General features: G+C 54.4%; 1 protein-coding gene across 14 annotated transcripts in view; it reads right to left on the bottom strand.

The window, feature by feature from the left end:
* STIM1 (stromal interaction molecule 1) overlaps window positions 1-26,741 on the bottom strand; it is a 65,568-nt gene that overhangs the window by 36,400 nt on the left and 2,427 nt on the right. For 8 of the 14 annotated variants that reach the window (XR_013956380.1, XR_013956381.1, XR_013956383.1 and 5 more), the window contains exons 3-4: window positions 8,201-8,334; window positions 3,258-3,372 (exon numbers count right to left, since the gene is read on the bottom strand). Coding sequence is in view for 7 of the 14 variants with exons in the window: in XM_080612555.1 (XP_080468681.1) it covers window positions 3,258-3,372; window positions 8,201-8,334 (249 nt within the window). In the remaining 7 variants the exon portion in view is untranslated. Of the gene's footprint in view, window positions 1-3,257; window positions 3,373-8,200; window positions 8,335-11,477; window positions 11,514-21,357; window positions 21,471-23,312; window positions 23,666-26,741 lie in introns of those variants that run through there. The other 6 variants (XR_013956382.1, XM_080612557.1, XM_080612559.1 and 3 more) reach the window with 4 other exon arrangements.

Genomic DNA, 26,741 nt, shown 5'->3' with positions numbered 1-26,741 from the left:
ACGCTGCTGGCCCAGCCTCTGCCGGGCCCTCTCACATGCCCTTTCCAGCAGCCAAGTGGAGAGAAGTCCTGTTTCCTGCTGGCTCCAGGGTGAGCTGCAGAAGTTCAGTGCTCCATGGCACAGCCTGAATGTCACCAGTGACTTGTCCCACAAGTATGAGAAACATCCTCCAGGGAGCTCAATGCCTTTGATGGAAAGATGACAGAGCGGGAGCCAAGCGCTGAGCAACGGCTGCAAAGCTTGAAAAGCAGATGTCATCTTCGTGATGAGTCAGGGATGCATGCTGGCAAACACAAAGCCAGCAAAGTCCCTCACTGGAGGAAACTCCCCACAGTTAATGATGGCTCAGCCAGGAACCGTGGGAAACCTCTTTCATAGATACAGCATCATGGAATGGGTTGGGATGAAGGGACCTTAAAGCTCCTCCAGCTCCAACCCCTGCCACGGGCAGGGCCCCCTTCCACTGGAGCAGCTTGCTCCAAGCCCCTGTGTCCAACCTGGCCTTGAACACTGCCAGGGATGGGGCAGCCACAGCTTCTCTGGGCACCCTGGGCCAGCGCCTCAGCACCCTCACAGGGAACAGCTTCTGCCTAAGAGCTCATCTCAGTCTCCCCTCGGGCAGGTTAAAGCCATTCCCCTTGGCCTGTCCCTACAGACCCTTGTCCAAAGCCCCTCTCCAGGTCTCTGTGGCCACAAGGAAGATGTCAGAGCCAGGGATGCCGGTTCCCTGGGAGCAGCAGTGCCAGCAGGGAGCCCAGCGGGATAACAGTGCTGCAGGGCAGGAGGCCAGAGCGCTCGGCTGTTCCTGCCCACAGAGCAGCCACCAGCTGCGGTGGGAACGGTGCCCATGGGGACAGGACTCAAACAGGCTCTGCAGAGCCCTCTGTGAAGTGCTGGTCCCTGGAGCTCCCCATGGAGATTCCTGCCTGCACAGAAGGAGTGTGGGCACCGCTGCTGCCTGCCCCCCCACTACTGCCAGTGACTCCAGGCTTGTCCCTCAAGGTCCTACCATCTCCCCACGCCAACAGCCACCTCTTGGCTTCACACACACACCCCCGGACCCTCTGAAGCCTTCAGCTTCTCCCTCTTCTTGGCCTTCCATCTCCAGAGGTCTTTACTTGGGGAAGAAATCCCTGGGAAACAAGCTGGTGGCATCAGCATCATCTACTGCAAAGCTGAGCAGCTCGTGTGCCTGCATCCTGTGCCATGGTATCATCTGCTGCTCCAGTGGCTTTGGGAGAGCCATGGGCTTTAGCTGTCAAGTCCTACACTTTATATGAGCCTCACAACTTTGTATTTCTGGATAAGCAGAGGCAGAAAGAACTTCTTACTTTATGTGTGTGCCCAGGAACAACAACAGGAGGCAGGAAAAGCGCTTGGCATGGAACTGCCTGAAACAGGCACCTCCACTCTGGCCTCCCATCCCCATCAGAGCCGGGTGCCCTCTCAGAGCTGCTTTTCATACCCGCCTCCAGAGCAGACCTTTTCTCCAAGCCCAATCCTACCAGTTCTTGGAGTTCAAACTCCAGCACTGGCTCCGTATGAGACCACCCCTTGGGAAGCAGTAACTTAATTCATCAGTGGATGTGCAGAGTGCTGGGAAGGGAAAACCAGAGCAAAATCCAAACACAAGGAAAATCGTTAATGTCACAGGAGCTCTGCCCAGAGACGTGCCAGGTCCCATCTGTGTCACAACAGGGAGAGAGCAAAAGCAGCTCAGCAATTAAGAGACCTGGGGATTATCATGGGATGTTCTCCCGCCTCCCTTAATGACTTCTGCCCTTTCCCAGCCGAGATCCAGACAAACTTCAGGCAAAGCCGTCCATAAGCAGCTGTACAATGGAACAAACATCAGGCAGAAGCTCTTCCCTGTGAGGGTGCTGAGGCGCTGGCCCAGGGTGCCCAGAAAAGCTGTGGCTGCCCCATCCCTGGCAGTGTTCAAGGCCAGGTTGGACACAGGGGCTTGGAGCAAGCTGCTCCAGTGGAAGGGGTCCCTGCTCATGGCAGGGGTTGGGACTGGAGGAGCTTTAAGGCCCCTTCAACCCAAACCATTCCGTGAGTCTTTTCCTGACCCCCTTGGACACCTTCCTGGTGCCTGCCCACATCCAGCACTGCAGGAGCTCAGCGCATGGGGCAGCCTGCAGCAGCCAGGGAAGAATCAGTGAACGTTAAAGTTCTTCCAAGATTCAGAGGTTTCAGGCAGTTTCCAACCAATGACTCGGCTTCCACAGGTGAACTCGCCAGGATGGATAATGCCAATTCTTAACAGCCTGCACTTAACATAGAATCATGGAATGGTTTGGGATGGAAAAGACCTTAACATCGTCCGGTTCCAACCCCCTGCCACGGGCTTATTTCTGCATTGCATGGGTTTGTGTCCACTTCCAGGTTTAGGACTTTATTCCCCTTCTCTTCACCAGATTAAGGAGCTTTTCAGATTCAGCAAATTCCCCCTGAGGAAAACATGATCTGCACGAGAACTCCCATGCAGCTCTGCTGAACATTTAGGATGCTGCTACCCCAGAAGCACCTGAAAGTGGCTATTTGGGTAGTTGGGGCTGTTGAGCCTGGAGAAGAGAAGCTGCGTGAAGACCTCAGAGCAGCTTCCAGTATCTGAAGGGGGCTACAAGGATGCTGGGGATGGACTCTTCATCAGGGACTGGAGTGACAGGACAAGGGGTAACGGGTTCAAACTGAAACAGGGGAAGTTTAGATTGGATCTAAGGAAGAAATTCTTTACTGTGAGGGTGCTGAGGCACTGGAATGGGTTGCCCAGGGAGGTTGTGAATGCTCCATCCTTGGCAGTGTTCAAGGCCAGGTTGGATGAGGCCTTGGGTGCCATGGTTTAGTGTGAGGTGTCCCTGCCCATGGCAGAGGGGTTGGAACTGGGTTGGTCCTTTCCAACCCAAACTATTCTATGATTCTATTTGAAGGAGAACCTGGAATTGGACCATATTTGACTGTATTTTAATACACATTTCTAAGGGCAGGGAAACTAAACAGCAATTTATACCTTTATGGCCATTGTCAGAGGCCAGGATCAACAGATTGGAAGTACCAAGCCCAATGCAATCCTGCAAAGTCACCCAAAAAGGAAGCTAGAAGAGAACTGGACAAGGCAGCCAAGGAAACAGCATGTACACCCCAGGAGGGACACACAGTGCTGCCAAGGTTTGATGAAATCCAAGGTGCTCATCCCTTTCATGGCACAGGGGGTAGAACGGGCTGTTTCAAGTAGCTTCTTCAGGTTTTATTACCTTCAGATGTCTTCCAGGCCTTCCAGAGGTCTTCCACACTAATGAGCTTGTCCTCCCCATGGAAGGTGCTGTGCTTGACTGTGGGGTCGTGGTAATTCAAGTCCTCCCTCAAGAACTAGGAGAAGAAGAAAAGCAGGATTAGATTTTGATTCAGCTTTGAGGGAGAAGAGAAACATTTAAAACTAGAGATAATCTTCCACCTGCCTTTCTTATTCTTACATCCACAGGCCACCATAACTGCTATGGCAAAGCACAGCTACACAGAATCATAGAATACCAGGTCAGAAGGGAACTCAAGGATCATCTGTCCAACCTTTCTTTGCAAAGCACGACCTAGACTACATGGCCCAGCACCCTGTCCAGCCAAATCAAAGTAGCATCCAACAAAAGAAGGATCATCTCCCTCAACCTGCTGGCAATGCTCTGCCTGCTGCAATCACGGAGGCTTATGTGCCTTTGCATGAATGTACATTCCTCACTCATGATCAGCTTGCTGTCCCTGAGATGCAGCATCTCCGGTCTGATAATCTCTGATCAAAATGACTAAAGCTCCTCAGGTCCTCATGGAATGGTTTGTGCTGAAGGGACCTTAAAGCCCCTCCAGCTCCAACCCCGGCCACGGGCAGGGACCCCTTCCACTGGAGCAGCTTGCTCCAAGCCCCTGTGTCCAACCTGGCCTTGAACACTGCCAGGGATGGGGCAGCCACAGCTTCTCTGGGCACCCTGGGCCAGCGCCTCAGCACCCTCACAGGGAAGAGCTTCTGCCTAAGAGCTCATCTCAGTCTCCCCTCGGGCAGGTTCCCCCTGTCCCATTCTTCCCCTGGGTAAGGGATAACTGAGGCAGCTCCGACAGGGCAGCCGGTGCCTGTCAGTTGGTGACCGGGAGGGGACGTGGCAATGTCACCCAGTGCCACAGGCGGCGGCTGCCAGCTCCCGCCGGGACCAGGGATCAGCTGCTGCTCTGTATATTTAGCTCAGAGCACAGGAGGGAAAAGCGATCTCCTGCAGCTCCCCTCCAGCACAGGATCTCCACAACAAACCCCAAGGACTCGGCGGAGGGGACAGCACTGCTGTGCGAGAACATTGCTGTCAGCAGGCAGGGAGGAGGATGCAGGATGGGGCATCACCTCCTGCCAGGAGCTGCTCGTGGATGGAGCTGCACACCAAGGATTAGAAACAGATCTGCCCTTAGTATATGTTGGAGTGAGGTCAGAAGGGGCCATGGAGATGCTGCGAGGGCTGGAGCAGCTCTGCTCTGGAGCCAGGCTGAGAGAGCTGGGCTGGGGCAGCCTGGAGAAGAGAAGGCTCCTGAAGGGGGGACCTGAGAGCAGCTCCAGTGCCTAAAGGGGCTGCAGGAAAGCTGGAGAGGGGCTTGGGACAAGGGCCTGTAGGGACAGGCCAAGGGGAATGGCTTGAACCTGCCCGAGGGGAGACTGAGATGAGCTCTTAGGCAGAAGCTGTTCCCTGTGAGGGTGCTGAGGCGCTGGCCCAGGGTGCCCAGAGAAGCTGTGGCTGCCCCATCCCTGGCAGTGTTCAAGGCCAGGTTGGACACAGGGGCTTGGAGCAAGCTGCTCCAGTGGAAGGGGTCCCTGCCCGTGGCGGGGCTGGAACTGGATCAGCTTTAAGGTCCCTTCAGTTCAAATCATTCCAGGATTCTGTGCTTCTATGCAAACTCCTGTCTCCAAGCCCTTTTTTCTAACGTACCTGACCCCAGGCAGGGGCCTCAGAGGTTGACAGGAGCCAGGGCCTGATGGAGCAGCAGTATAAACCGTGTTTCCTTCAGGCCAACAGCATCCGAGGACTCCTCAGGATGAGCCTCCACCAGAGTTGCCCCTAAAGTGCTGGAGCTGCCTTTGGAGTGAGCATGGAGGCAGAAATAGAGCAGTAATTAGGAGAGGTCCCCGCCAGGGACAGGGCTTTGCTTTAATTGAGGTCACTGCTGTCATCTGAAACTCCATTGAACATCCACTTCCAGAAAGGAAACGGCAGTGATGGGTTAAGGGCAGCACGAGGCTGTTGGGTGAAAATTCACCCACAGTTCTTTTGAAACCCCCCTTTGTTTCTGTCTCTTTCTGCCCAGTCAGGTCTTCAAAACATACCCAAATCCTGCTCCCAAAAGGCCAAACTAATAAAGGTGAATACAAAGTTCCCAATGGACCAAGGAAACAGCAGGATGGGCATAAAGAAGTCACTCTGGCCACTGAGCCCCCCCCGTGCTCCAGGGCAGAGCCCACATGCCATGGATGGGAGTTCTGGCATGTGCATGCAGGACCAACATCTGTGAGAGCCACAGGCTCTGCTGAAGCCTGGATCTGCTTCTGGGGAAGAGGTGATTGAACACAAGCTTCAAAATGATCTCGGCCTCATCCTCAAGAGAGGGAACTGCTTTTTCTTCCTTTTATTGAAATAACTGATACATGATGAAGAGAAAGGCAAAGAGCAGAGAAGTGTGGTTTAGCAGGGACCTCATCCACCCCAGCTCAATATCTGGGCAAGAGGCAACTCATCCACCCCAGCTCAACATCTGGGCAAGATCAGTCACTTACACATTGTCTACTGGAGCTATGTTAAGATGTTTGTTTACTTTGTTCTGTTGCAGATCCACATATTAACAAATGAAAAGTCAATCCCAAGCACATAATCCTATGCTAAAGGAACGCAGGCACTGTTCCCCATCCCTCCTGCTGTGGTGGCACAAGAGCTTTGCCATAGCACACTCCTTCCCAAGTCACCGTCTGCATGGTTTCCCAAAAGGTTTATGGAAATCAAGGGTGAAATCCCATCCTCTACACCCACTCCCAAGGTGGGAGCCCTGCCCATTGAAAGAAGGGTGTATGAAGATTAAACACAACCTGCCCGAGGGGAGACTGAGATGAGCTCTTAGGCAGAAGCTCTTCCCTGTGAGGGTGCTGAGGCGCTGGCCCAGGGTGCCCAGAGAAGCTGTGGCTGCCCCATCCCTGGCAGTGTTCAAGGCCAGGTTGGACACAGGGGCTTGGAGCAAGCTGCTCCAGTGGAAGGGGTCCCTGCCCGTGGCAGGGGTTGGAGCTGGAGGAGCTTTAAGGTCCCTTCAACCCAAATGAGGCTGGGGTTCCATGATAACACACACAGCAATACTGGAGGAGAGCTGCTGGGTCCAAGACAAGCAATGCACAGGGCCTGAGCACGGTCTGAGGGGTTGGAGCACCGACTATAATGGCACCAGGGCCTTCTGAAGCCTTTTAGAGGAACAGATTTTACTACTCACAGTGGCAATATCTGGACATAAAAGGACCTGAGGGTACAACAGCTTCGAGGAGTTAATCCTGTTAGTGCTTGTGCAATAGCCCTCAATGGGTGCACAGAGAGAGGCAAGAGCTGCTGAGAGAGACATAAAACTGCTCATTAGTGCCCAGCCCTAACACATGATTATCCTCACTCTAGTAACGGGTGAGTAGGATGCCTGGAGCGAGCAGATTTCCCTGGGGCTCTCCCAGGAGTCAGTGGGAGCAGTGGAGATGCAGCTCCAAAGCCAAGTGGAGCCGGGAGCTGCCTTCAGAGAAAACACCAAACTTAAGGGACTGCAATTGAAAGCCTTTCATTTGGTTTAATTACTCCATGAAGTGGGATTTAGGCAGAGGGAACGGAATGCAACCTGGGAGCAGGCAGCCAACAGCAGCTTATTGACAGGGTGCTGAGCTCCAGGCTGCTGGGTCTGGAGCAGCCCTGGAGACTGGCACCATCCCAGAACCCAAAGTGCCCTTGTGACAGCTTCATTTGCCCCATAACTCAACTGCTGCATCGGCCTGGGTGGGAGAGTCTACCTCCTGGATGGTGGTTTCCTTATCTGGGAAGCAGGAACATGCCCTGGGGAAGGGTTCCCCATGGACGGGATGCTGTGTGGTTCTCATGGACAGCGCAGTGCCGGCTGCCCTGTGCCTTCAGTCATGAGGGAAAACAGGAGCCTTTTGGTCCAGGAGCAGCAGGACACGATTTTGTACCTTCTCAACCCCACGGAGATGCTGTCAGAGTCTCCCACAAGCCATACAGCTTGTGCAGCACTGTCCCCATCAGGCCAAGGCCTGGGGTGCCAAGGGCACATCCAGCAGAGCTCCAAAGTGTGGCACCGGTGGCTGTCAACCACCACCCTCCTCTAGAGAGGGAACCAGCTCAGCACCAGCCCCGGACTCAGCAGCTCCTGGCTCACTCCCCACCAGGGCCAAGAATAAACACAGGAGGGACGTGGAGCTGCTGGAGCGAGCCCAGAGGAGGCCATGGAGATGCTGCAAGGGCTGGAGCAGCTCTGCTCTGGAGCCAGGCTGAGAGAGCTGGGCTGGGGCAGCCTGGAGAAGAGAAGGCTCCTGAAGGAGAGACCTTAGAGCAGCTCCAGTGCCTAAAGGGGCTGCAGGAAACCTGGAGAGGGGCTTGGGACAAGGGCCTGTAGGGACAGGCCAAGGGGAATGGCTTGAACCTGCCAGAGGGGAGACTGAGCTGAGCTCTTAGGCAGAAGCTCTTCCCTGTGAGGGTGCTGAGGCGCTGGCACAGGGTGCCCAGAGAAGCTGTGGCTGCCCGATCCCTGGCAGTGTTCAAGGCCAGGTTGGACACAGGGGCTTGGAGCAAGCTGCTCCAGTGGAAGGGGTCCCTGCCCGTGCCAGGGGTTGGAGCTGGATGAGCTTTAAGATCCCTTCCAACCTAAACCATTCCATGATTCTATACCCTGTGTGCAGGAAAAGCTTAAGTGGCGAGAAACCCCCAGAACTGAGGCAAAGCCACACACTAAAGATCACAGTCCTGAAATACACTGTTTGGATCAGAAACTTGGCTCAAGATGGCACGTGGCTGCCTCTGCCAGGGAAGAGACCAGAGCCAACAGCCTGAATCTGCACTCCTCAAGTTCAGGCATTACCCCTGAGAAGACCCGTCCAGGAGCAGAGCTGGGGCCGGCCAGCGCAGCAGTGAGCACCTACCTCATCGCTCTCCTCGACATCCACGTTGCCGTTGGCATCATCATCCATCTGCTTGTGGATGTTGCGGACGGCCTCGAAGCTGAGCTGCTCGTCTTCATCGTGGCACAGGGGCTTGTCGATGCGGCAGAACTCTGCTGAGGAACAAAACCCCACGTCAGGCACCTGGTACCAAACCCATCCCACCCTGCTGCTTGTGCTGGAACAGCCCTTGCTGAGCACCACACACAGCACAGCCTGGGGCTCCGCAGCAGCCAGGGGCCCGCACAACCCCTGGCACAAAGGGCTGGTCATGGCCCCAGCAAGGCTGAGCTTCCAGCTCAACCCCTGCAGCACTTGGTGCTCCGAGGGCAGGTCCCTGCTGGGCTGCTCCTGCCCGCACCACATCCATCGATGCCCTGGAGGAGGTAAGGGGGGGCTGCACCTCGAATTTACCTCCCATGTCATGAACTGCACTTCTCCCTTGGACACTGTTAGTGTTGGCACAGCATCCATGAGGACATTGTGAGAGCGAGAGCTCCGTGTTTATACAACACGTCAATGGAAGAAGTCTCCCTCCTCCTGTTAGAAATGGAATTTTCTGGCTTCCTTCCACATTTTTCTACGTTTCATTTCTCACACTTCAAATCCTGCCCCATGCCTGAGCCCATGTAAGCACCAACGCGATCACATCCTTCCTATGGCATTGCCACGTGGTGAGGTGTGACCCAAGGCAACGGCAGCGCAGGGATGCAGAGACAACAGCCCAGATGCCAGGAACTGAAAACATCCCCCAAAGCGGAGCTCCTTGGGTAACACACAACAAGAAACCCCCTTGTGATTCACAGAGGCTACATCAGGGTAAGGATCAAGAACTGTCCAGGGTGTCGGCTGTTTGCCAATGACACGAGCCACTGATAAGGCATCTGGGAGACATTTATCTTTGAGGGAATATTTACCATGGAAACACTGTCCTGCACTTGGGCTACAACAGCCCCTGCACCGCTCCTGGCATGGGGAATTGTGGCTGAAAGGCTGCTCATAGAAAGGGACCTGGGGATGCTGACTGATGGAGCTGAACATGAGCAGCTTGTGCCCAGGCAGGCAGGAAGCCCCCAGCATCCTGGCCTGGATCAGCACCAGTGCGGCAGCAGGGCCAGGGCAGGGATTGTGCCCCTGTGCTGGGCACGGGTGAGGCCGCACCTGGAATCCTGTGTTCAGCTCTGGGCCCCTCACTGCAAGAGAGACATTGAGGGGCTGGAGCGGGGCCAGAGAACCTGACTGATTCCGTGATTCACAGACCTCAGGAAGTTCACTCCACACAATTCATGCCTCTCTGTGTGGCCAGGAGAGCCCAGCAGCCCTAGAAACCATTGACCCAAACCCATGCGGGAGCTGAGAACGCTCTCCCTGCCCTCTCCCCTGTGTCACTTAGAATCACAGAATCAGCCAGGTTGGAAAAGACCTTTAAGCTCATCCAGTGCAACCACTGCCCCAGCACTGCCAAGGCCACCACTAACCCATGGCACTCATCTACACTTCCAGTCAGCCCAGCTCTCCATCGGACACTGGTAGAGATAAAGACACCTGGACTCACGGAACCTGGGGAAAACATCTGGAACAGCAACAAGGAGTGATGGAAGGAGAAGGCAGGGGCAACGCTGTGACGGGCAGGGCTGGAGGAAGGTGAAGTCAGAGTTTCTCTGCTCAGGCGTGCCAGGAAGCCTCTGCTTTTCCATCACACCTTTGGATGCAGCCGGTGGTGGAAGAGTGGCCCGGTGTTGTCCAAGTACCTCACACCAACAGGGTGAAGGCATTTTCTGCCTGTGTCACTTTTTATGGTTCCAATTGGCAAGGAGGGCAACTTGGCAGAATTACTTGAAATATCACTGGCTGCCCAACACTGGTGTGCATGGGTTTGGTTTTCCTCTCCTACCCTGCACAAGCATGGCAAGATCAGCTCAGCACATTGGGCTGGGCCTTTCTGCAGTGATTTCTCATGCTGATCTCAATGGCACAGAGCAGGAACACAGGATGCTCGTGGTATTTGTCCTGCCTTTGGGCTGGGCTTCACAAGGAACAATGAAATCAGGCTAAAAGATACCTCCCAAAATACTCAGTGATCATCTTGTTCTAGGCCTGTGCTTATTACAGGAACGCTCTGGCAAGGGTCAAATTCTAAGCAGGAAACGTCATGTTATGATAAAACACGAGTGGTTTCTTCATGTTAACACCCTTGTAGCCATGTAACCCCAAACCACATCCATCCAAGCGTCCATCCAGCGTTCAGGCCACAAGACACATGGGTCGAGGTGATCTCACCAGGTTTCACGCAACCACAAGGACAACAGGTGGGGATTTGTGATACAAGGCAGCAGAGGAGCAATAAAGCCATGGTTACAGGTGTTGATAACCAAGCATACAACTCACAGCTAAGCGAGGAATGTGTCTGCATCAAGGCCAGGAAAAGCCTGAGTAAGTGATTTAATCAGCAGAAGCCCCTGCCCTGATAACAGAATGGCCCTGAGGGTGCTCCAGGCAGCATGGGCCACGCTGTTATCTCAAGGGGAACACAGGATGCAGTTGTAACATACCCCAAATGAAGAAACAAAGACCAGGGCCAGCATCTCGCCTAACAGTTATTAACTCAGGAGCTCGTGTCACAGTAACCACTGCCTCCTAAAGGCACACAAAAAAGACCTACCCAAGCGTCAGGTCCTCTCTTGGGTTGATGTTAATGTGGGCTTAGTGGCCAGCAGGTCCTGCCCTCCACATCACACACACACAGTGACACCCCACGCCAGGCCCTTCCAACACAATCCCTGGCACCTGCAGCAAGTGCAAGCCTTGAAGTGAGTGTGACACTGGTGTGAAGGATGCTCCTCCTCTTCCAGAAAGCCCTAGCACAGCACTGGTGTTTGCTACAGCAGCTCCTGGAAGGAGACACTTGCTTGTCTGGTCCCCATCACTTGTCCCAACTTGCTCCTTAGGTGTCAGACCACACTGGGATTTCAGGGCCCCTCAGGAGCTGACACCATCATCTCCATTCCACCCTCCCACCCCACCTTCTGAGTCATCAGGAGTTTTGTGTTTCTTCATCCAGCCCCTTGGTGCCTCCAGGCCTGTTCTTTATCTCCCCTCATCATCTCTTAATAGCTGTGGTCCATCCTTCCCTTCAGAACAAAAGGACATTTGCCCTCCCGTGGGGTGTCCTGATGAGGGCCACTAACCTGGGCACTATCAGCACATGCCATCTGTACATCCCTTCTCCTGCCATTGTTCCCCATTCACACGGACCCACCTTCATCCCTCAGGGCTCCATTCCCACACAAAAGCTCTGCAATCACCCATGCAATCTCCTGCAAGCAGCTGCTGAAGGTGCCACCACCTCGGAGACCATCCACAGGCACACAGGCAAAGCTGGAGTGACATGGAATCATAGCGACATGGAATCATAGCATCATGGAATCATAGCATCATGGAATCATAGCATCATGGAATCATAGCATCATGGAATCATAGCATCATGGAATGGTTTGGGATGAAGGGACCTTAAAGCTGATTCAGTTCCAACCCCTGCCACGGGCAGGGACCCCTTCCACTGGAGCAGCTTGCTCCAAGCCCCTGTGTCCAACCTGGCCTTGAACACTGCCAGGGATGGGGCAGTCCCAGGGCAGCCTGCTCCATGCTGGGTACGATCATACAGTGGGGTCTGCAGCAGGCAGGTAAAGAGGAATTCCCTGAAGTCACCAGTTTTCCACTCGGAGCCCTGCAAACAGCTTCTGAGGCACAGATCCCCGGTTCCTCCCCAGAAACCCAACCAGAAACCTTCACCCACCACATCAGTACCAGCAGGAGTTCAAAGATAGACTTTTCCCTTTGATAAAACACTTCCACGATGCAAACAAACCCCCTGCACCCAGCTCAGATTAAACAGTCTAGAAAACATGTAAATACAGCCAAGGTCAGACCGTGTCATCTCTGATACACCCCTGAAGACAGGAACAACACCCCTGGGCGCCTCTGCTGGGAGCTCCTACTAGAAACCCTCACAAAGCACCTAACAACAGCATTCAGACCAGGCTGTGCAGAACTCGGGGCAGATCTGTCTGACCTGGTGTGCTGGTGGCAGCTATCGCTCCTGGAAATGCCCTCATCCTGCAGGATCACCGTGACAGACCCAGGAGAAAGCCCACAGTGATCCATGGAGGCTCCTGGCACAGACACTCCCCACTGCATGTCATGACCATGAGCCGATGTGACAGGCACAGGCAGGGATGTGCTGCAGAGCCACCAGCTCTGCTTCAACCCAACCCTCCAACACTTCCACTGAAGGGCTTCTTTCCTTGGCACACGCTCAGTTTATGCACTACAGCCACACCCTCAGCACCGGCTGCAATCAGTGCCTTCATCTTCTCCATGCACCAGCGTACTGCCTGACCCCCAGCAACGCTTCATCCCCTCGCTTCCAAACATCCTCATTCTTCCCACAACCAGCAGCAAAGCCCTTTTTAATCATGGAATGGTTCAGATTGGAAGGGACCTTAAAGCTCCTCCAGCTCCAACCCCTGCCACGGGCAGGGACCCCTTCCACTGGAGCAGCTTGCTCCAAGCCCCTGTGTCCAACCTGGCCTTGAACACTGCCAGGGATGGGGCAGCCACAGCTTCTCTGGGCACCCTGGGCCAGCGCCTCAGCACCCTCACAGGGAAGAGCTTAACCCTTGCCTCAGTCTCCCTCTCCATCACAACCCCTGTTGTTTGCCCTGTTGGGGTGGGGAGGTACAGTTCTGGGTCCCTCCTCCCCGCCTCTCTTGAACCTCCCCAGACCAGCTCTCAGCATCCTCACTTGGGTGCTTGCCCTCAAAGTGCCAACGTCACTCACTTCCTTCCTGAGAAGTTCCTGTTTGCTCCCCTCAGGCCCAGCACTGGGGAACTTTTCTGCTGGGCTGTCTAAAAGAGAAAAGCAGTTCCAGTATCCCCCTGTGAGCAAGGAGGGTTTGCCCAGGGTCAGCCAGAAAACACCACATCAGCTCCTTCACAAGATGAGCACCAGCAGCCAAAACATCCCACAGGCAGGAAAAGGATCCAATGGAGCTGAAATAACTGGAGATTGGGTTACTCCATGATAATAAACCAAGTTATGTAACTGATTCCACCTTGCACACTCCTTCCCTCATGCTGAACAAACCTGAGCCATTAAACCTGTACCAAACAGTGAAACTCATCCAGATTTGACTTTAGGAATGTCTTTCACTCCATGCCACTGTCTCTTCATAGAATCCCAGCCTGGTTTGGGATGAAGGGACCTTAAAGCTCATCCAGTTCCAACCCCTGCCACGGGCAGGGACTCCTTCCACTGGAGCAGCTTGCTCCAAGCCCCTGTGTCCAACCTGGCCTTGAGCACTGCCAGGGATGGGGCAGCCTTTAACAGCTGATGTGCTTCAAAAGCAACTTCACCAGAGACGGGAAGTTTCACCAATTCATTCAACTCTGCCAATGTCGTGGTAACCGGAAACTCAGACACAACAGCATTGGCCACACAACCCAAGCCTTACCCACCCTTCAGGTACCCCCTTCTAGAGAGATTTAGCCCTTTTCCATGCCAGATCCAACCCCATCCTTGTCCCCAACAGTGCGGATGAAGCCGCACCGGGACCTGGGACCGTGCACTGGATGCTCTACTCACACCACACACAACATTGTCCTAAGTGCATCAAATCATAGAATCATGGAATCAGCCAGGTTGGGAAAGATCTGTAAGATCCAGTGCAATCGCTCCCCAGCACTGGCAAGGCCACCACTAACCCATGGCACTGAGGGCCTCCTCTACACAGTGTGTGACCTCTGGCACCAGCCTTAGCTCTCCAGCACCTGGGATCAACACTGCTGCGCTATGAAGAGTCCAGGAGACCACAGCACAGCCTAAACCAGCCTTACAGGTAGCTTGAAGACACAAACTCAGCGAGGGGTGGGAAGAAATCAACGTCAATCCGAAATCCTGCAGCAGATGTGAGTCAGCCACAGCCCACGGCACGCTGCAAGCGCAGCTGCGGTGCGTGGAGATGCACAACTCATCCCGAACTAATGGCTGTTATTTTTAAGTGAAAAAGAAATCGCTGAAACACAAAAAGCACAGACTGGATGAATCAGCTCTGCCAGGCTGGGCTGGGGCAGCCTGGAGAAGAGAAGGCTCCTGAAGGGGAGACCTGAGAGCAGCTCCAGTGCCTAAAGGGGCTGCAGGAAACCTGGAGAGGGGCTTGGGACAAGGGCCTGTAGGGACAGGCCAAGGGGAATGGCTTGAACCTGCCAGAGGGGTCCCCAAGTCCTACAGCTCACAGGTAACTCAGACCATCAGAACAAAGGAATCCCCCTTTCCCCTCTCCAGGAGACTTGAGCAGCACCAACATGTTTCCTCCATGTCATGGCATTCCCGTACACATGTGTGTACATACACTGCACCATGGCATGGTGAACCTTTTGCACACACATGCCATAGGGTACGTGTCAGATCATGGAACCAGACTGGTTTGGGTTGGAAAGGACCTTAAAGCTTCCAACCCCTGCCACGGGCAGGGACCCCTTCCACTGGAGCAGCTTGCTCCAAGCCCCTGTGTCCAACCTGGCCTTGAACACTGCCAGGGATGGGGCAGCCACAGCTTCTCTGGGCACCCTGTGCCTCCAGCCTGTGCAATGGGTTACCTAATGACCAGCTCCTGAGCTCCCGGCAAGTGCCACAACTGATTCGACATGATCCATCCCTCTCCATCACTTCCATGTGCCAAGGATGGAATGCACCATTAAAAGCCACTGCAGGCACAAGGTCAGAGGCTGGAGCCGAGTTTGACCCATTCAGATTATTTCAACTGAACAAACAGGATTTTTCCATAACTATTGACTCGGCAAGAAACTGGCCCCATGGAGTTCCAGTGAGCAGGATAAGCCACGGATGGCTTGGGAAGGGAACAGGAGAGCCTGGTTTGGAGAATGCCAGAGCTCTAGTCCCAGAGCGAGCACTGGATGCACTTCCACAGCATCACGGATGCTTGGGTGGGCAGAGCTGCAGAGGGAGGGCAAAAAATTACATACAACCAACTTGTTCCTCAGCATCCCATAAAGCATCCTCACAGAAGGGCTCGCAATTGAGGAGAGCCCTGCATCACTCAGCACTCACCACCGCTGGCTATGGCAAGATTCCCAGCAGAGCTTGTATTTGGGTTGGGACAACAAAGTGTTTTCCCTCCCTGTCCCATCCCTCCCTGCTTGTGTGGGTGCTGCAGTGCAGCTCAGAGCTCACAGGCTGCTGAATCACAAGTTACAAATGGAAGAGATGGATGTGGTCATCGAAGCTGGGGAGATGATCTCAGCAACATCACTCTGCTCCTTCCTCAGCAGCGTCCTGCTAGCAATGACAGCTTGGGCCTAGGGCTGGACACGCTTCACAGCAACAGCATCTCTTAGAACAGTGTTCTTAAACCAACAAGATCCTGGTCACTGAGATGCCCCATCCCTGGCAGTGTTCAAGGCCAGGTTGGACACAGGGGCTTGGAGCAAGCTGCTCCCGTGGAAGGGGTCCCTGCCCGTGGCAGGGGTTGGAGCTGGAGGAGCTCTAAGGTCCCTTCAGTCTGTGATTCTCTGGTTCCTCTGAAGTTCTCTGCTGTGGGGCTTTGGTGTGTGGAAAAGACGTCAGAACATCCACTTCAAGCTGAAGCAAACAGCAGCCTGTAATAGTTTATAACTGACGTGGGTAATCAACTCAAGTGTCCATTAACTGCCTCCAGAAAGAGAAACACTTCATTTCTGTGTAAGGTAATTATAGCCTCCCTCAGCCCCCAGCACGCAGGAGGCTATTTAAGGTACATGCTTCTAAATGAGGCAAACTAGTCTTGGAATACTATCTTTTTAAAATAAATCAAAACACAAGTGGGAGGGAGCATGACACAAACCTCGCGCCTGCAGATAGGAGCTGCTGGTATCCACAGTACAGATAAAGATACTGCCATTACTGCACGAACATGAAGGGACTAAATTAAAACATCACTGCTTAAGGCAGCTTAAAAATAGTTAAATCCAAACAGAAACACGTATCTGGTGTCCTCCTGGCAGAGACATCAACGTGGTACTTACGACACAGCCAGCAGTGAGTGGCTGCCCGGCTCTCCCACGTAAAGAGTGAGGATTGTATGGATATGGGGCTGGAGGAACCGTGGAAACCAAACGCGCTGTGCTCCTGCTACAGGGAGCTGCAGCCAAACTGGCCTGGTAAAATGGCCCATTAAAGGCTTCAGCCCCATCAGTGCCCATGCTCCAGGCAGCACTTGCTAAAGAATCCCAGCCTGGTTTGTATTGAAGGGACCTTAAAGCTCCTCCAGTCCCAAACCCCGGCACCAGCGCTGTTCCCACTGCCCTGTTGGGATCCCCTTCCCAAGACCAGAGCCCTCATCCCTGCAGCATCTCCGCACAGCCCAAGCCAGGAAACAGCGACCAAGTTTAGCCCTCATTAGGCTGTGGATAAACCTCTCCTAAGTCCCTCCATCCTCCAGAGCCCCTCCTCGGAGGCAGCAGGACCCCGAGCAGCTGAGCTGGAGGCACCAGCAAAGCCAAAGTCTCACAGCCTCAGCTCTGGGCTTTTCACCAGCTACCAGAGCCCTGGAGTCACAGAAGGGTCTGTACTGAAGGGACCTTAAAGCTCCTCCAGCTCCAAGCCCTGCCTCGGGCAGGGACACCTTCCATTAGAGCAGCTTGCTCCAAGCCCGTCCCCTTGGCCTGTCCCTGCAGGCCCTTGTCCCAAGCCCCTCTCCAGGTTTCCTGCAGCCCCTTTAGGCACTGGAGCTGCTCTAAGGTCTCCCCTTCACACAGCAGAGGGGCAGGATCCCCTCCCTGAGCTGCTGCTCACGCTCTGGGGTGCACCCAGCACACAGAGGGGGGCTCTGGGCTCAAGTGCACACTGGAGCCAGGTCATGGGGAGCTTCTCCTCAGGCTGCTCCATCCAGCATCCACAGAAGAGAATCACAGTGCCCATCTTCAGGCCCCTGCTCCAGACACACAACTCCTCTGCCTTGATACACGGACAAACTGAGGGACAAGGGGCATCCCAGCCTGTCTGCAGCCCTTCTGCGCAGCCTCCAGCCTGAAATGCTCCTGGATGAGGTGATGGATGTGCTGCTCTCAGCAGCTGAGGCTGCTCTTCCCTTTGGCTGCCTGATGGACAGAGCTTCTGCTTTATTAAGTGGTTGTATTTGAAAAGAGCTCTGGAAAGGCTCCTCTCTTCACCATGACCTACAGAGCAGCACACATTTACCTCCCATCTCAGTATGTTCAAGCCATCCCCCCCGGAGTGGCAACTCCTGCAGCTCTCCTGGCACACGTGTGCGTCCCTGCAGGGATCCCAGGGCAGCAGCACCAGCCTCTGAGAGCAACACCTGGGTCTGTTCGAGGGAACCAAGCCCTCAGAGCTCAGCTCCGGGTTATTTCAGCTCTCACTACGGGGTTACTGGGATTCATTATCACCATCAGCCACCTGCAGGGTAAAGAACTGTGTTTACTGAAGGCACAACTTTAGCTACCAGGAAAGCTCTGGCAGATCCCAACACAGACACAGAGCTGCTTCCGGAATGCAGCCCAGATGCACTCAGTCTTATTTAGTACCTCATCAAATAGGAAGAGGTGCTCTGTGGTCTGCTCAGGCAGAGAACAGCACTTCCAGCACCAGCGCTAAGGGGAAAGGTGCCGTGTTTTTGCCTCCTCTGCTTCAAACTGGGCAACTTTCCTTCATCAGGAGCTTGAGAAAAGCAGAACAATTTGGCCAATATGGAAAAAGGAGACCTCAGGTCAAGCCCGCACCTCATCCACATGCAAACACCAAGAGGAGACAGGATGGAGACAAGGTGGCTGCAAAATGGGTTTTTAACAGCAGGAACTGTTGTTCATTTATGCTTTGGATACGTGGAGCTGCTGGAGCGAGTCCAGAGGAGGCCATGGAGCTGCTCTAAGGGCTGGAGCAGCTCTGCTCTGGAGCCAGGCTGAGAGAGCTGGGCTGGGGCAGCCTGGAGAAGAGAAGGCTCCTGAAGGGGAGACCTGAGAGCAGCTCCAGTGCCTAAAGGGGCTGCAGGAAACCTGGAGAGGGGCTTGGGACAAGGGCCTGTAGGGACAGGCCAAGGGGAATGGCTTTACCCTGCCCGAGGGGAGACTGAGATGAGCTCTTAGGCAGAAGCTCTTCCCTGTGAGGGTGCTGAGGCGCTGGCCCAGGGTGCCCAGAGAAGCTGTGGCTGCCCCATCCCTGGCAGTGTTCAAGGCCAGGTTGGACACAGGGGCTTGGAGCAAGCTGCTCCAGTGGAAGGGGTCCCTGCCCGTGGCAGGGGTTGGAGCTGGAGGAGCTTTAAGCTCCCTTCATCCCAAACCACTCCATGAGTCTATGATTCCATGAAGATCCCCATCCCCACCATGACGGCACAGGAACAGACATGCAGCTCAAGACACAGCTTCCGAATGACAATCTCCAAGGGTTGAGACCCAGCCTCACCAAGGCACAGAAGCACAAAACATTTCTTCCCCTTTTCCAAGAGGAAAAACCCCAGAGGTGGGATTAAAGCCAAGAGATCCCACCTCCCACTTCCTGTGCCCACTGCTGTAAGCCAAGCTCCACAGAACCCCTCCTGCAGCGTGGCAGGGGTGCCCTCAGTGTCCCCAGAAGTCCCTTTCCACCTCTTCTGTTTTAGCGGCCCAACAAGCTAAAACAAGCGAGAACCAGGAGAACCTGATTATCCACAGAGCACGGAGCACAGGTCCCCAGGAACCAGTGCAGTCCAGAGGAAACCTCCCCAGGCAGCGCTGGAGGTGGGATGAGGACAGGAGCCTTCACTGCCCCACCGAGAGGTCCCCCTGCCCGCAGGGTGCTGCTGTCACCGCTCCCACAAATACATCAGCATCTTCTAAGTTCATTTCCTCCCTCCCCAGTTTCTCACCTCCGGGAGCAGCAACTCCTTTATCCAGAGGGGCTCCAGACAGGGCTTCATTAAATGAGTGTGCCTAAAGCAGGTCTAGCTGCAGGAGGGCCACACCAAGCTGCACCCTTATGAACCTCATGTCCCTGAGGAACCTCTTCATGGTCCCAGCATGGTGGCATCCCACTATGGGTCACCTCTGGGGGAAACCTGGAGCCTAAAAGGGCAGAATCTCTCTCTCAGCAGAGCCCAGCGTGATCCCACACCTCCAAATCCCTCTGGAGTTTCACCAGGCTGCAACACATTTGTGCCACAGCCCCAGTTTGGGGAGCTGGGGTTTCCTGGGGAGGAACAGAGCCAAGTCCTCCCGTGTGGAGGGCGTAGACCGATGGGCAAGGATGCACAAATCACACAGCAAGAAGCAGGGCCATTAACAAGTGATCCTTCCCACAGCTCTGAAAGAAAGGTAAAACAGTTCCATTCCTCATTGTGCGGAGACCAGGGGAAGCCCTGATCATCATCTCCCCTCTGCAGTGCTCAGAGATGATCTTCAAGCAATGACTTTCACAGAAACACTTCAGGGATACCCTCAGGGCAGCTCCAGTGCCTCAGGGGGCTCCAGGAAAGCTGGAGAGGGGCTTTGGACAAGGGCCTGTAGGGACAGGCCAAGGGGAATGGCTTGAACCTGCCAGAACAGGGGAGACTGAGATGAGCTCTTAGGCAGAAGCTCTCCCCTGTGAGGGCCGAGAGCCACCACACGCAGGGTTCAGGGGCTGGCTGGGGTCATCCTCACTGCACTGGAACCCCAGAGCTCCTGCAGAACAAGTGCAGCTCCTCCAGGCCAGCACAACACAACACAACACGCTTCGATATCTGCCTTAGAACGCAAGGCTGGAAGGAAAAACACTCCTGAGGAGCCCATAATAGCAGCACCTTGGAAAACAGTGTTTCAGGAATCGCTTCTCCATCAAAAAAGGAGCTTTTCCCCTGCATCTGCCTGACTCCATCAAGGAAAACACACCTTTTTGCCCTGCGGCTTACCCAGAGGTTCATCCTGCGCTGGCACTCGCACAGCCCTGAGCACAGGCATTGCTCAGCAGCTTTAATCCTCAATCACTTCTCCCCTCCCTGCAGTTCCAAGCTGCACTGGCACAGGGGCAGGGGCTGCTCAGTTGTACCTCAGACCAGGAGCTTTGTTACAGCTCTCATGGTCACTGTGTTTCTACCCACAGAGAGCTGCAGCTTTCCAGGCACCAGAGCTCAAAACGTGAAGGAATAAATTAAACTGAGCTTAAAACTCGGCCCTTCAGAGGAAAACGATGTCAGAACTCCTCGGCTACTCAAAATAGCTCCTTTTCTTGCACAACATGTGGCACGAGTGTGTGTTTGCAAACAGACATCACCATTTCCTATTGGATTGTTCCTGCTTCACATTCTGGAGCCATGGAATCACAGAGCGGTTTGCGCTGAAAGGAGCTTAAAGCCATTCCCCTTGGCCTGTCCCTACAGGCCCTTGTCCCGTCCCTACAGGCCCTTGTCCCAAGCCCCTCTCCAGGTTTCCTGCAGCCCCTTTAGGCACTGGAGCTGCTCTCAGGTCTCCCCTTCAGGAGCCTTCTCTTCTCCAGGCTGCCCCAGCCCCGCTCTCTCAGCCTGGCTCCAGGGCAGAGCTGCTCCAGCCCTCACAGCAGCTCCATGGCCTCCTCTGGACCCACAGACATCGCCCATAGCAAAGGTTCACAACCCAGGTACCTGCCGGGCAGAGAGGGCATGGTTCCTGCTGCTGGTTCCCAAAGGCAGGCAGCACAGCTGGCCCTGGCACACGAGCGAATGCATTCTCCAAAGTGGAAAAAATGGGTTACTTAAAAATAGGTCCGTAATCCAACCAACCAAACATCCCGATACCATTTCATAAAGATAAAGCAAACAAGCACAGATGATCCACATACACAAACATGCAGTTATCTGAACGACTTCCTTATCCCAGAATCACTAGGATCATGGAATGGTTTGTGTTGGAAGGGACCTTAAAGCTCCTCCAGCTCCAACCCCTGCCATGGGCAGGGACCCCTTCCACTGGAGCAGCTTGCTCCAAGCCCCTGTGTCCAACCTGGCCTTGAGCACTGCCAGGGATGGGGCAGCCACAGCTCCTCTGGGCCTCAGCACTCTCAGTAGAGTCACACAGGGGTGATGGGGCTGATTAAATTGAAGATAAAGGAACAATTAAAGCCTGCAGAGACCCACCTGGATCAGGTCACACAAGCAAGGGTCAGCAGGAGATGGCCACTGCCTTCAGGCACACAAAACATCTCCCCAACTCCTGAAGCAAAGTGAAGTGCTCAGGGCAGGAGGTGGCGACACAGAAGAATCCAAAGGCTGCACCATGTCATCAGGGAGAGTATCAAAGAGGCCAAAAAGCCACATTATTAATAGTGCTTGACTATGGCATAAAGAAGGGTGATCAGATCTTCCTTTTCCATTGTGGACCAGAGGGATGCCCAGCTCACACTGCAGACCTTCACCCCAACAGCAGTTAAAGTCCTGTCCCCATCCCCGCGCTGTCACAGCAGGAATCTGCAGCATGGCCAGAGCACCCCTGGAAACAAACCCCCCCAGGTACAAAAGGGCTTGTTCCAGCCGGAACCCAGAGCTGCCCCAGGAGGAAGCAGGGCTCCCCAGCCTCCAGCTCGCTCTGCCTGCTCAGGCACTTGTCTCTCCCCATGTAGCTTGGGTTAAAAGCGAAGCTAAATGAGGAGCTGAACAGGTTTTTCAACACTAATAGCCTGTGCAATTACAGCTGGCAAAAGCAAAGTGCAGCCGAAGGGAGGAAAAGGGTCACTGAGCTTGGCACTGAACGTGAGCTTGGACAACTACCCCGGGACAAGTGCCACCACGTCCATCAGCCCCCATGCTGGATAAGCAGAAGGATTATTAGCAGCAGATGGATAACCTCATGGCAAACGGGTGCTTTCCAATCCCCTGCTCGTACACTGTCCTTTTAACAACCAGATCCACATGGAATTACACCAGGATGACCTTTCCTTCCCTTCCCTCATCACAAGCCAGGCAGGTCTCGAACTAAAGTCGCTGCATGCTAAGGTGGCTCCCCTGCAGCACTGGTTAAAGCACAGCGTGCACCAGACATCCATCCCCTGCCTGAGGAGCAGGAGGGGACAGCACTACCCCATTCCCCGAGCCAGCCACAGACCCAGCAGCAGAGAAGCAAACTGTTTGTCTCTCTTATTCCCTTTGGGAGGAAGCTCCATTCTGAGACTACCAACACCACAGACACTGCTGGCCCCTCCATACGGGATGCCAGGAGGCTTCAGCACACATCGATCATTCCATTTCCTCCCAGGAGGAAAGGATGGACAGGAGGACTGCTGCTGTGGACTCCCCACATGTCCCTGCACATCCCGGCCAACCCAAAAGGCACAGTTTGAAGCAGGACATGAGGGAAGTCTGCCATGGACCTGCCTGGTTTTCCTTGCGGGAGGTCATTCCAGGACTGCACATTGAGGGAGGAACCCAAGCACCTCCTCACTCCACACGGTGGGAGACAGCACAGCCGGAGCTGCTCCAGGCTGCCCTGGACCACAGCGGCCCTGAGAAAACAGGATTTGGTGATGGAGACATGGAAAACATCAACAGCCACATCCAGCCTGTTTCCAGCCTGGAGATTCCCAATTCTTCCCCAGGAATCTCTGGGCACGAAGCGGAGTTACCGGATGCCCGTGCAGAGCTGAGGTCTGTGCTCCCACAGCTCAGCCTCCTACTATAAGGAGTCCCATGGGAAAGCCGAGGGGTGATGGGCACAAGTTACTGCTGGGAGATTCCCAATGGACACAAGAGGAGAATCATTCCCAATGGGAACAAGCAGCCATTGGAACAATCTCCCCAGGGCAGTGGTGACTCCCCAGTGTTGGACACTGTTAAGATGGGGCTGCACAGGGTGCTGGGCATCCAGTCTGGGTCCTGCTGTGCCTGGAGAGGTTGGAGCGGATGATCCCTGAGGTCCCTTCCATTGGGATTCCAGGAGTCCTCAAAACGAGTCTCATTCCTGAAGGAAGTAAAGGCTGTGCAATCCATGGAGGTTTCCAGTCAAGCTGGAGAAGAACACGGACTGTTTCCTGGCCAAGTTTTCCAAACATTCTCCAGCCTCCTCTTTCCCCCTTGCCCAACCCAAGGCTGCTACTCACATGTGCAGCTCCTCCTCAGTGTCAGCGAGTACCTCAAAAGACTTAACTGGAGTTAATGAAGAGTTCCTGTGGGGAGGTGTGTGCTGACAAGCTGGGTCATGCTCCTCCTCGAGCTGAGGACCTGGGCAGGCTGCAGGAGGATCTGGAGGCTTCCAGCACACATGGGATGAATCCTGCAGTGGCTCCATTACACAGCACTGGGAGCTTAAGGAGCAGCCAGATTAAGGGTACCTCAGTCAGCTGCTTGTATCTCACCACCACTGATTTATGCTGACCTCTGCCTTCAACTGATAAGGCTTCTTCTTGAGGCAACCCATAAAAGCATCTTGCTGCAGCGGGTGAAACCAGAGGCTCTGGCAAAGGAATAAAGAAGAAATGTGACTTCTGGCATCATTGTGGGTGAGGGAATCTTCAGCACCATCAAATAAATGCTCTAATGGAACGACTCATGAAGCAACTGGCAATGGTCATGTTTAAAAATAAAGGAGTCACCATCCACATGTGATCCACATCCAGCTTTCCACAGACACCCCTAAGTCCATTCTGCTCATGTTAAAAGATCTCACTGCAAGTTCAAGGTCCAAAGCAGTCACTTTCCAAGCTGGAGGTTTTGTAACCAAGGATTAACTCACAATAAACCCCTTCCTCTTGGCATGACGAGCACAGGAGCAATCAGCTGCTCAGGCACAGCATCCTCACCCAGGAGTGAAATCTTCTGCCCCTCTCAAATGAATCTCAGGGTAAAAGCTTGTGGTTGTGGCCCCTTCATCACCCTCATTTTAAGCACTGATGTTCTGTTTGTTCATGCAGCCTGAGCTCCGAGTGCTACAGGCAATCACAGTAACTCCCAGCTTGTCCACTCAGCTCTTCTGTTAATATCATCTTAATACTTTGATAACCCTGTTATAAACACCCCCTGGCTAGGTAAGAATCCCATGTGTTAAACATCACCTGAGCAACAGCAACGACTCCAGAAACCATGCAAAGGAGAGATCAAGGCAGGGAAGGAGGAGAAAGAGAAAGGAAGGGAAAGAGGAGCTGCTGTGCCTTGGCATATAAGTAAATGCCAAACCCTGCTTCGAGGCACTGAGGGTCCGGCCCCTGCCCACCCCCAGGCACACATCAGCAACAGAATGGGTCAATCTCACCATGCTATCTCAATCCCATCTTTTAACTGCTGCAGGAGACAGGGAAAATCCACACCAGGATCCCAAATCTGTCTAAACGAAGCCAGAAGAGGCATCAAAATGAGACCCCAGACAGCCTCCGGCACAGGCAGAGCATGGCAGACGCATCCCTACGGATGCAGGATCACTAAAAGCAATCTCAATCCCAAATGCAGCCAGGCTCAGGGGAATGCACACTCATATGGACATGGAGCAGGCCTGAAGGCAGCAAAGCAGACAGCAGCGGTGGAAGTATCACCACTAAGGGAGGCAGGATGAATCCCGGTCATCCAAAGCCCAGCCCCTTGCAGGCAGCATTCCCTGGATGTGCAAACACACCAGGAGGTCCCTGCAATAAGCAGCAGCAATATTTCAGTGTCCACCCGCGCTGCTCTGCGCAGAAGGCAATCAAGGGAAAATTAATAGCAGCAACCTCCTTGATACCAGTTAACGTGATCTAATGAGAAACAGGCTATGGAGAGAGATCACTGTCTGTACCGAGATTGAATTAGCACAGAATGGCTTGTGTTGGAAGGGAGCACAAAGCTCTGGAGTGCTCAAGGCCAGGTTGGACACAGGGGCTTGGAGCAAGCTGCTCCAGTGGAAGGGGTCCCTGCCCGTGGCAGGGGTTGGAGCTGGAGGAGCTTTAAGGTCCCTTCAACCCAAACCATGCTGTGATTCCATGATTAAATCAGTGAGACTCAGGCAATTAACAGATTACAGCAAGGAACTGGAAAGGGAATAAAACCAACCACCCAAAGGTAGTACCTGTACTGCCGGCCACAGGGAGCTTCTCTTGCCCCTTTTAGGGGGGGGGTGCAGGAGAGCCCGGGGCTGGAGCTGCAGCCAGACACATTCATGCTAAAAATAACCAGCAGCGGGTGAAAACAATGAGGCCGAGCGAGAGTGAGCACATCCTGCGGGGCCTCAGCACCGGCACACGCGTGCTCCAGGGCAGCCCCGGCAGGGCATCTGAGCGGTGCTGGGCTCAGGCTGCTGCTCTCCATGGCTCTGAACCACACCGCATCCCGGGCTGGCTCTCTGGGCCTTGCCAAACGGCTCCTGTGCGTCTGAAGTGGAACCGAACTCAGATCTGATGGAGCAGGAAGGGGTTAAAGCCACGTTTGGCTCCGAACAAGCCTAAGCCAGGAGAAGATCTGGTTTTCCCTGGAGTTCTGTTCCCAGCTCTGAGCTTCCTGCTCAGGGGAGACCTCAGAGCAGCTCCAGTGCCTAAAGGGGCTGCAGGAAACCTGGAGAGGGGCTTGGGACAAGGGCCTGTAGGGACAGGCCAAGGGGAATGGCTTGAACCTGCCCGAGGGGAGACTGAGATGAGCTCTTAGGCAGAAGCTCTTCCCTGTGAGGGTGCTGAGGCGCTGGCCCAGGGTGCCCAGAGAAGCTGTGGCTGCCCCATCCCTGGCAGTGCTCAAGGCCAGGTTGGACACAGGGGCTTGGAACTGGATGAGCTTTAAGCTCCCTTCCAACACAAACCACTCTGGGATCCCAAGATAAAACCACCCCATTTCAAACTCTTATTTAAGAATCATCTTAGGAACCAGCAGCACACAATATCCTCACCAGCACACAATATCCTCACCAGCACACAATATCCTCACTAAATGATGCTGATGCACACCCTCAGTGTGCCCAGAATCAAAGCAACGGAGCCCAAGGAGCCCACGCTGCTGCACTCACACTTCTGCTCCCTGCAAGCGCTTCCCTGCACATCCTGTACCATTCCCGGGAACAGTGACCGGCGCCGTCACCTCTTTTCTCCTTAGTTCAAGCCCTGTCACAAACCCCACCACCTCCCTTCCGAAAACCTGTCCCAGATGAGCAGTTTGAGGAGCCCACCACACCCCCCCCTCAGCTCCAGCCGAGCCCACGCTGCCGCGGACGTGTGCAGCCAACCCCAGCCTCACCCGCTGCTGCCAGGGAACACCTAAGGAAAACCGGCATGTGCTGGGGATCCTCCCGCACTGCTACAGCTCTAAGAGCTACAGAGCTAATGGCCAAGCGACCGCAGAGGCAGCATCAGCTTCAAGCTGTGGTAGCAGGGAGCAGCGAGCCCAGGCAGGGCACGGGGCTGTTACACTGCAAGTTATCCACGTTCAGAGCAAGCAAACCCCCCGTTACTGCCCACGCTCATCCACACGCTTGAGGTTCAGCCTGTGACCAGCCATCCCCTGCAAGGTCCACGTGCTGCTCTTAAGGGTTTTGAACCCAGAAGGAACTAAATACACCGGCTGTGACACAACAAGAGCTA

The sequence above is a fragment of the Psittacula echo genome (assembly GCF_963264785.1).
Source record: "Psittacula echo genome assembly, chromosome: 3".
In the NCBI taxonomy this organism is placed as follows: Eukaryota; Metazoa; Chordata; class Aves; order Psittaciformes; family Psittacidae; genus Psittacula; species Psittacula echo.
Note: the sequence above shows the minus strand (reverse complement) of the source record. Positions and strands in the feature narration are given on the sequence as shown.